Raw genomic sequence first — 10219 nt, 5'->3', positions numbered from 1 at the left:
AGCATCCAGAAAAATCACATCCGGGACAATCAGAGCATCCAGGACATTCACAGGCTTGGAAACAAACACAGCAATCGTAACCGCACAAACAAGGAGCCACATCCGTGCGCGTCTGCTCCGCTTTATTCTGATCTTTCTTCAGTTTGACCTGTTCTTCCGCTGTAGGATTGCATTCCTCCATTGCTTAATGTCCAGTAAGTTTTAGTAATGGGTTTGAATCACGGCACTAGTTTGTGAATGTTTTCAAATCCTAAACCCGTCTTCACCTTGACTGTAGTCACAAACTTCTCTTAAGCACTTCCCGTATCTCGCGGGATTCCCCTCTGTTTGACTAAACGAGTTCACCTCGAGAAGTGCAGTTTTGACTGAGTGAGTGAGCGAGTCTGATTTATGTGTGCTAGTGATGATGTTACACAAGACATGATACTGAAGATCCGAAATTTAAATTTAAAGTTCAAGTTTCTATTTCTCATAAAGCTCTATGGCATGCCAAACATACCAAAAGCGCTTGTTCCGTCAGCGTCTGAAACTTGTCAAAGTGACAAATCACATCGCTTTTCCCGTGATCCATGGACGCGATTGGTTAACAACTTAACTAGGTTATTTACATAGGCAATCTGATTGGCTGACGCCTGCATTTGAACAATTTTCAACTTCTTCGGCACAACGCCCATGATGTTATGCCACAGACCAGAAATTCAGTTTGCCAATGCTTGATGTCACCCACACAAAGTAATTACCTATCGGTAAGCCCCGCCCCCAGGCATGTACTGGCCATCGGGACTACCGGGAGATTGCCGGTGGGCCGCGGTCTGGTTGGGCCGGTGCGTTATGTATTTTGTTTTTAAATCATTAATAATCGCAAATATATTCGTAATTATATTGTTGTATGGTACAATTCCGGTCTTATGTGTCTCTCCCATGAAGCTGCATGATGCTTTTTTTTTTTTTTTTTTTTACGTTAGTCACAATAATTTATTTAAAACATTAAAAAAGCAGTATAAAGAACAGATATGACAACGCGTGCGCGTGATGCTGATGCGGCTGCGAGACGTGACGTGTTCACTGCTCATTGGCCAATCAGAATCAAGTTCTAGCCTTGAAAAGCGGCCGCTTTACAACTGCAACGAAATTCAATATGTTAAATGATAAAATATCTATATCTTTGATATTCCAGCTGTAATATGCCACCACTCACTGATCTATATAAATTACATTTACAATACTCAGCTCTCAGGTTCTGTCCATTTTATTACAAAATTCATAAAATACCATTTTGGCGTTAGAAAATGTGACGTGACAGATCGCTTTAGTGCCTCAGTTCAAGTAAATCGATCATCTCTTACTTTCTGTTTAAAGATACAGTACAACTTACAGAAATGAAATGAATATATGCCTCATAAATAATATCGATCAGTTATCAGTCATCAGTCAAAACAGCAGGAGAACAATTATGTCACAGAACGTTACATATACCTCAAGAAAGCCATTTAAAGACCATAGCAGGTTAGTTGAGATTGAAAAATAGCCATAAGAAAGGAGTATTTTGCTAAATATGTGCACACTATAGTACATATTTATAATCTTCACCTATCATTAAATAATTGTCATTATAATGAAAACTGCATTACATTTAATTATTTTTTACTTTTAATAATACCAGCTCATGCTCTGTCTCCATATATTTACAGAATTTATGTGAGATATATTTTTTCAATTTGTAATCAATTGAGAAAAAAATCTCTTAAAGTGCCAGGGAGAAACCTTATACCTACTGTCGGTCTATGTCATTAATGTGACCAAAAGACAAAGAGAAAAAACTCCCTGCTCTTGAATAACAGCTTCAACAAGTATATATATACATATATGTATGTATGTGTTTTTGTATATGTGTGTGTGTGTGTGTTAAGTGAAGTATTTTATATTTGGATATGCAATATCTGTACCTGAAAATGGTGCTATTTATGATTTTTTTTTCTTATTTTATTGCTGACAGTTCACTTGTCTTCATTAATGTTTGAACTTAATAGTTAGTGTTTATTGTGGTATTGAAATTGGAATTGTGAAATGAGATTGCAGCTTATTTACAAAGAAAACAATAGCAATTTTATTTTTATGTTTTTATTTTTAGCAGGGCAAGTACAGTTTTGAGCTCTGCGTTTGAATATATAAGCCAGTGTACTTCAAGGATTTTTAAAGGCCTTTGATTATGTTAAGAACAATTTAAAATAAATCACTACACAATGATCTTTGTCTTAATTACTGTTATATTTTATTGTAGATCAGTGGTCTTTATAAATCACGTTTACTGTAGATCAGTGGTTTTTGTACTAGCCTACTATAAGCAGCCAACAGGTCAGAGGTAATATGTGTAAATTAATATAAATACAAAAAATGTTATGTTGCTGCACTATTAGATTAATAAAAAGCACATAAATTAAGACCTTTAGATATTTAAAATAAAGCCTGATAAAATCATTTGCATTTTCTTTGTTTATTATTTTAATATTTTTTTCCTGGTTTTGATAGTAATACATTCTAATCGGTAATTTTACATGCAGATTAATGTATGTATAGACGTAGTGTGTGTGTGTGTGTGTGCACGCATGTTTACATGCATAGTGGGCCGGTCTGGATGAAGTCCAGGGCTGATTTTTTTGTCCCAGTCCAGCCCTGCCCGCCCCCGTAGTTACCGTTGCTTATTCGGACAATCAAACACAGTTGCTAACTGTCTTACAATGTCTGCTGTCAGTGTGAAAAACTTGTCCCAAGATGTTTTTGGATACATTTACATTTATTAATTTAGCTGATGCTTTTATCCAAAGCGACTTACAATTGCTATATATGTATACGGTTAAGTGTCTTGCTCAGGGACACATTGGTGTCTCACAGTGGATTCGACCCCGGGTCTCTCACACCAAAGGCATGTATGTGTCTTATCCACTAATAAGGCCAAGGGTAACAAGATTAATTTGAAGGTGAGGGTTTACAGATCACAATTCAAGTGAGAGAAGCCCCCATTCAAGGAACACTTTAGCTTATTCACAGTATCCCCCGGAGTAAGATAAGTCTACGCCTAGTGAGAATATAGTTCCCAGTATTTATACGATTAAAAATGGTCTCTGTCTCATATAGCCTTGTTATTTGTACACGCTGTGACTATACAGATCCCAACATGTAAATAGGAAAATGTTTGCATTATTTTGTCACTTATTGGGATTACTATGCTACCATTATCCATTTACATACAGTCTTTGTGCTAAGCTAGGCTAACAGTGGGTGCGTCAAATAACACTTACAGAACGCACAGAAATGAAAAAGTTATGTATGGACTTATCTAACTCTGGGGGATACTGTGAATAAGCTAAAGTCCCAAAAAGTCGGAGTGTTCCTTTAAGATCAACATGATCACACATGGCACCATCTGTGCATGAGTCTCACGCCAAATGACAGGAAGTGACCAAATGACATTCCTTTGGTAATTATCTTTAATGATAATTAACATTGTAACATTAAAGATAATTAGCGAAAGGAATGTCATTTGGTCACTTCCTGTTTGTTTGTTTAGAGGACTGCCAACTCTCTCTCTCTCATGCATTATGCATTCATACCGTTCTCATGATCGCAGACCACACATCTATTTTCTTACACAGTCAAAATCAACCTCAGTTAAAACTGTAATATTAGTACTACTGTTTTTGTAGTATTGAGCAAGGTAGCCAATCACAGACATATCTGTTGATTTCTTGAACACCTGTTTGGCCATTGCATTCAAGTTTTCACTCACCTCTAAATGTCGGATTTAAATAAATGCGAGATTCACTTTTGAAATTGCAATGATTGGTATACACAGCCATGTGGGGCCTATAGGGATTGCAAATGAGCTGATATCTGGGACCCATCTGGACTATCCAACTGGGACCCAGCTAATTTAGTTCTCAGTTTCCATGGTGTCCCATCATGGGCAGATGATTGACCAGGTAGCTTGAATTTGGTGTTTAATTGAGTCTGCCTGATTAGTGACTTATTACAGTAGGTCTCTTATGGGCCACAACAGATATACATATTGGCTTATTTGTCTGTTTGGGTTACCTTATTTTACAGTAACCCCCAAACACAAAAATTATATTAAATCCACTAAAATGTGAAAAATATTCAATAAACAGAAACCAGTTTTTCATGCTTTTAAGTAGGGTTGTCATGATTATGAAATTTGGCTGATGATTAATTGTCTAGAAATAGTCACGGTTATTGCAATTTTCTGTTTTAGAGCTTTCATTATTAAGGGTTTTATACATAAAAAAACCTTTGTTAAACACAATCCACTAAATACTAATACTAATTACAGGAAAAACTAGATTTGAATGAGATATGAAATTAAACTAGCTGCCTGTATAATTTAGCAGCAAAAACAATATCTTGAAAAAAATCTTTGGTGCACATTATACAATTAAAACATGTTTATTCTGTTAACTATTTTTATTCTTTCGAAATGCATACATGATAATAAGATCGAAATCATTAGGGAAAAAGCTTTCTGTGTGCAAAGCCCTTATGCTCATCTAGGGTGCACTGCATAGTGTGCACACAATACAAACAAAGAAACTAAAGAGCAATAATTAAGATATTAAGATAAGGAATTATATAAGCTATACTGGGGTCCCAAACCCAGCTCCTGGCGATCGACCGTCCTGAAAAGTTCAGCTCCAATCCTAATAAAACACAAGATATTTTAGTCTACTTTTGTAAGATTGAGACCATTCGCCCTGACACTATAAAAAAAGAACACACATGACTGTAAATCTGATTGCATTCATGTAAAACAATATACCATTTACCATTCTGAGTGGACCATGTGGAGGGAGAGAGGACAGGTCAGGGGAAGGAAGGGGATGACAAGGAACTGATGCATATGTGAGAGAGGCATTTCCTGCATCTCTCCTCTGTGGGGTGTCTCCAAGATGCCTGTTTATGTTTGTTTGTTTCTTAGGGGATAAAATTATCTGATGTTCTTTCATCTCTAAGCTCCCAAAGCTTCCGCTTTCCATGCTGGCCAACAAAACTGAACTCTCTCTGAAGTAGTATTTTGACATTAAGTTGTTGATGGGAAGCTACTCTGATTATGTAAGATTACACACAAATAAAATGTAGTGTTTCCATAATCTTTATTATAATATCAGTTAACAGTGGCACAGTTTAGCAGGTTTGCACTTTACAACATTAGAAAAATCAGCTCTTCATCCAAGCTCTGAGTGCATGAGTCATACTTTAAAAAAAAGTGATTAAATAATGCATTTTTGAGCTTGATGATCATGGGAAGTAGTACAAGATGATATCAAACATAATATGTGAACCCATCTCAAGGGTAAACATATCAAAATTCCAATAAACCTGTCACATTTTAGCATTGACCACTGAATTTCTGAGTTTTACAACAGTAAATTAGCGACAAATAATACAAAACTGGAACATAATGAATCTCTGCACATGGATTACAATTACCTCATTTAAAATAGTTGCCAAACATTCTTAATGTTTCAGTTTTCTTCTTTTTAAAAATGTTCTACCATAAGATTCTTTTGCTGTCTGGCTTTGCTCATTCCAGATTCAGGAAGGAAATGTCAGGGCTTGGCATTAATAAGCTTTCCTGTAATTTTTTTATTTTTTTGGTCAGTCTGTGAACACACTGCGGTTCTGATCATTTGCTTTCTTCTCGCTTCACTGACTCTAAAATAAATACCAGACATCTTGAGACGGTGAGTGCTGCCTTTTTAAGTTATAGTTTTCTGTCACTTGTTTCAGGCAAATGCTTCTAAGAAAATTAAATACATCATGAACAACATGTTTTTTTAAGATATCAAGATGTAGTGCTTCATGCAATTGGGCTGTGCTATACTTGTGCTCAATGAGTGCTGAAAAAGATTATATATATATATATGGCAGCATGTCTTCACCAATCTGGTTTTGTCCATGTTAATGTCTTTGTCCAGACCTGTGTCTAAAGCTAAACTAAAACAATGGGAAGCTTGAGGTTCCATGCATTTCTCCTGCTGCTCTTGTACACTGTAAGTTCTCACTTTTATCATCACAACTTTGACTTTTTAACTTAAGGAACTCATCAAATTTGTAAAGTTTAGAAGTGTTTGATTTTTTTTCTCTTCAAATTTTCTGCTGGTTCTTAATTGTGTTTTCAGACTGTGGTGCAGATAACTGCAGTAGTGACACACATGGGCTTGTTTCCTGAAGCTGCTGATTACTCGTTCTACAACTGTCGGGAAGAGATGCTGCAAATGGTCACAAAGAGAGGAGGTCTGCTGCAGACAGAGCTCAACAACAATAAGGATTTTAAAAATATGTGGAAAAACACAACATGCAAAAAGCCCATTCCTGGGAGTACACCGGAGCACATGACTGCGCTGAAGAACTATGTTGAAGCTTCTTCTGAATTTCATGAAAATTTCAAGAAGTTGGTTCAGAACCACAACAAGAGCAGATCAACTTACAGAGACCAGTTTCCTTTCAAATCTCTTTTCTTCCTGCTGACAGATGCCATGAATCTCACAGACCACAAGAAATGTCCTACAGTGTACTCTGGCACAGACAAGCAATATATAACCAAAATTGGAGAGAAAGTACGTTTTGTGAGTTTTTTTCCAGCAAAACTGGAATATGATGATGCAACTGAAGATGCAAGTGTAGATGAAGGCACTGGGACTGTTTTCAGCATCACTTCTTGTTCTGTGATCAGTCTTAAAGATTATGGGTGTATTTCAGAGGAAATAGATGCACTAATATCACCCACTGAAGTTTTCACAGTTAATAATATCACAACTGTTAAGAATAGTAATTATGATTACATAAATATCACCTTGGTGCATTCTCACTTTCACAGTTCTTCTGACTGCAGCAGCCTTGTCAGGTAAGAGAGAGAGAGAGAGAGAGAGAGAGAGCAGTAAAGATTGTCTGATTGTATGCAATACTAATTTGTGATAAACTGAGCACATCTAAAACAAACCTGCTGATCTGAATTTTCTCTGTCTGTCTAAAGCTTACCAGAAGAATCTAAAGAATCATCGTCAAGTTTCCTGAGTTCCAGTTTCCTGAATCTGACGGCTTCCTTTCTCATGCTGTGCTTCTACACGCGGATTCTCAGATGAACTCTGTTTATTATCAGAAATGCATGAATAGTAAAAGTTACATTCATTCTCTTAAAAATGTTTACCACATTCAGTGTTCTTTATAAGGTTGAATTTATCACAATAATAAATTACTTTTATTATTAATTTCAATGTATTCTCTCTGTTCTTATTTTAATATATCCTCTAAAACCAAATTAAAACCCTACAAACGTAGGACTATTTAAAATAAGATTTTTTTTAAGCAAAACTAAATTGCAGTGTTTCTTGAAAAAACATCCATAGATTAATTTTTACATGCCCATGATGAAGTATATTGGAAAGATGCTCAAAGTGTTTTATGAAGCACCTCACACCACCAGAGGACACTATTGCAACACACCTCATATCACTTGCAGTCATCTTTGTAATTTCATGATGCAAATACATTCATGATCAGTGTTGGGGTAGTTACTCAAAAAATGTAATTAGTTACTAGTTACTTCTTTAAATTGTAATGAGATTTCTTTACTATTTACTGCATTTAAAAAGTAACTTCACTACTTATTACTTTAAAAAAACATTTAGGGAATTTTTTCCAAATTCTGTTTACATTTTTCTGGATCCATTTTTTTCACTTTTTAATGGTTAAATTTAATTGCATTAATCAAAAAGCATGTCTAATTAATTTAAATCATAACACGTATACCCTTTCACAGCAATTTATTAAACGTTTTTAAAAAATTACATGTTTAGGGCCCTATGAAATGTGTTATTTGTTCTTCGCCATATGTTTGATTTTTTTAGCATGTGTAATTATTTAAATGCATAAAAACAACTTTTTTTCCCCCTCAGAAATTCTGTTGTGTATTTAAATTTTTCTGTTTATCAAAGAAGGCATAAAACATTCATTTAGATTTCCCTTTAAATATTGAAAATGAAGCAAACTTTATTTTTTGGTAAACAAATGGGATTTACCATTAAAAATAAAACATGGTAGAAATGTTAATCAAGAGATGCTTTAAAGTGTGAGAAATAGAGGTTTCCCCGGTAACAGCTGTAAACAAAGCAGAGCTGGGTTCACAAACACAGTTACAAAGTAACAGATTACAGTAACTATATTACTTTTTTGGGTAACGAAGTAAAGTAACGCATTAAACTATGTATATATATATAACATGCAAGTATTCCTTCAGAAATACAGTGATATATAAACAACTGTGTCTCACTTTGATATTTAAACATATAAATGTAAGGAATTATTGTTATTATTAAACGTGCAATGCGTGCTCATGTTTATTCAACAAAGCCTTTTGGAAAATCGTTTAGTTTTAAAATCGTGGCGAGTCTCCAAAAATAAATAAATGAATGGGAAACACATCCCACATCACAACCACCTGAGCCCATCACTACTCATCACCTTAACTTTAACTGCATTTGTAGACGGCACCGCAGCCAGACCGATATACACAACACAGACCGGAAGTTCACTTAGGGCCAGGCGCGTGCGCCCGATGAAACCGTCTGTAAGATGACATTTCAGCACTTGACAAATGGAGAGCGACTCCTACGTAGCACTTGAAGCACAGCTGTGTGATTGCTTTACGTGCAATGTTGGGAAACACACGTCAAACAATAACGAACGATCGTAAAATTACTCGTAGAAAACACACTTAAGCGCTAAGATCAATCATTATCAGGAAACCCGGCCCAGAACTTTACACACAGGCAAACACGGCATGTGTAACGCAGGAAAGCGCGTTCCTATAGTCTAGTAAAGTAGTGACTCTTTACATAGCCTTTCTCATGAGAAGGCCATGATTCATCAGAAATGAGTTATTAGACACTGTGGCAATGTTTCTAAGCAGACTTATTTTCCCAGACTAGAAGCACATGTGTTTGGTTAAATACTATTTCTTTATTGATAAGAGTTTCGTTAGTATATCCGAAATAATAGGTGCATTTCTGTCACAATTCAATGCTTGCTATGCCAAACTATTAACTACATGACCTTTAAATGTTAAATAACTAGACATTTCTGTCTTTTAAAACATAGTTTCAAAATGCTACCCAGCTTATTGAATGCATTATGCAAAAATTGCCAAGTTAAGTCTATGATGCACATGCAGTTGACCATATATTTGAAAAGGCCTTACAAACTGCAGTTAAAGTTATGATTGAATAGGTATTGTGACACGTGTCCCGAGCTCTCATCAGCGTCGCCCTGGAAACCTAGCAGTCACACATGCTCCTGCTCGTCACGGGCTGAGCGGCCACACCTGCGGATCATCAAGTGCTGCCTTTTTAAACGCAGCGAACGAACACAGAGGTGACCCTCGTGTCCAAGCCACGCAGCTGCTGCCGTGGGTGACATCTCATGATGACATTACCACATACCTCCAGATGTTTGAGACCGTGGCCACCCGGGAGGCGTGGCCCAAGGCGGAGTGGGCCCGGATCATCGCCCCGCTGCTGCCGGGAGAGGCCCAATGGGCTTATTTCACACTTCCCCCAGAGCTCAACGAGTCTTACGAGGAGTTGAAGAAGGAAATCATGGGCCGGATGGGGCTCTCACCGATTAGCGCCACTCAGCTCTTCAACGAGTGGGCCTTCGATCCATGACAGCCGGCCCGAGCTCAGGCGGACAATCTCTCCCGTCTTGCGCAGCACTGGTTACTGGCCAGGGGTCCCAACGCACACCAGGTAACGTGGATCGCCCTTCCCCGCCCGCTACGTCAGGCAGCCGACATGCGGAACCCAGCGAACTTGTACGAGCTGGTGGAGGCCATCGAGCTGGCGGAGGCCACTCAACACCGGGAGGTTGGGGAGAGAGTGCCGCCGTTTCCTCGAAGAGTGGTCCAGGAGCGGCGCACGCCGCGACTGGTGAGCAGGCTGGCAGTTCCCGGCCCTCGAGATGAACCTATGCCCACCGAAGCACCTCGCTCTCCGCCACGAACGCGCCGCGGGCGAACGGCCACCCCATCCTCGCTCTTCTGGACTCCGGCAGTGCGGACACCCTCGTGAGGACAGCGGTGTTGCCCCTGCGGCCTGAAGCCAAAACGAAGCTCTCCATCATCTGTGTGCACGGCGACACCCGGGACGTA

At 37.9% G+C, this 10219-nt stretch overlaps 1 protein-coding gene across 2 annotated transcripts; it reads left to right on the top strand.

Moving 5' to 3' along the window:
- The first annotated feature begins 5641 nt into the window (after positions 1-5641).
- LOC113108068 (GPI-linked NAD(P)(+)--arginine ADP-ribosyltransferase 1-like) lies at positions 5642-7231 on the top strand. 2 transcript variants are annotated; one of them, XM_026270896.1, is made up of 5 exons: positions 5658-5756; positions 5991-6065; positions 6195-6632; positions 6893-6919; positions 7049-7148. In XM_026270896.1, exons 2-4 carry the CDS (start codon positions 6018-6020, stop codon positions 6899-6901), a joined length of 495 nt encoding a protein of 164 aa, XP_026126681.1. In that variant the 5' UTR covers positions 5658-5756; positions 5991-6017; the 3' UTR covers positions 6902-6919; positions 7049-7148. The 2 variants fall into 2 exon arrangements, with proteins under 2 accessions (XP_026126676.1, XP_026126681.1); XM_026270891.1 differs by having other exon boundaries at positions 5642-5756; positions 6195-6919; positions 7049-7231.
- The last annotated feature ends 2988 nt before the right edge of the window (positions 7232-10219 follow it).

This window comes from Carassius auratus, chromosome 1 (assembly GCF_003368295.1).
Source record: "Carassius auratus strain Wakin chromosome 1, ASM336829v1, whole genome shotgun sequence".
In the NCBI taxonomy this organism is placed as follows: domain Eukaryota; kingdom Metazoa; phylum Chordata; class Actinopteri; order Cypriniformes; family Cyprinidae; genus Carassius; species Carassius auratus.
The sequence above is the reverse complement of the archived record's forward strand: the minus strand, read 5'-3'. Positions and strand labels throughout refer to the sequence as shown.

Coding starts and splice junctions, on each gene's coding strand:
- LOC113108068 (XM_026270891.1), top strand. CDS start 6,018: ATGGGAAGCTTGAGGTTCCATGCATTTCTCCTGCTGCTCTTGTACACT. Junction 6,066..6,194: donor TCCTGCTGCTCTTGTACACT/GTAAGTTCTCAC, acceptor TTGTGTTTTCAG/ACTGTGGTGCAGATAACTGC. Junction 6,920..7,048: donor GACTGCAGCAGCCTTGTCAG/GTAAGAGAGAGA, acceptor GTCTGTCTAAAG/CTTACCAGAAGAATCTAAAG.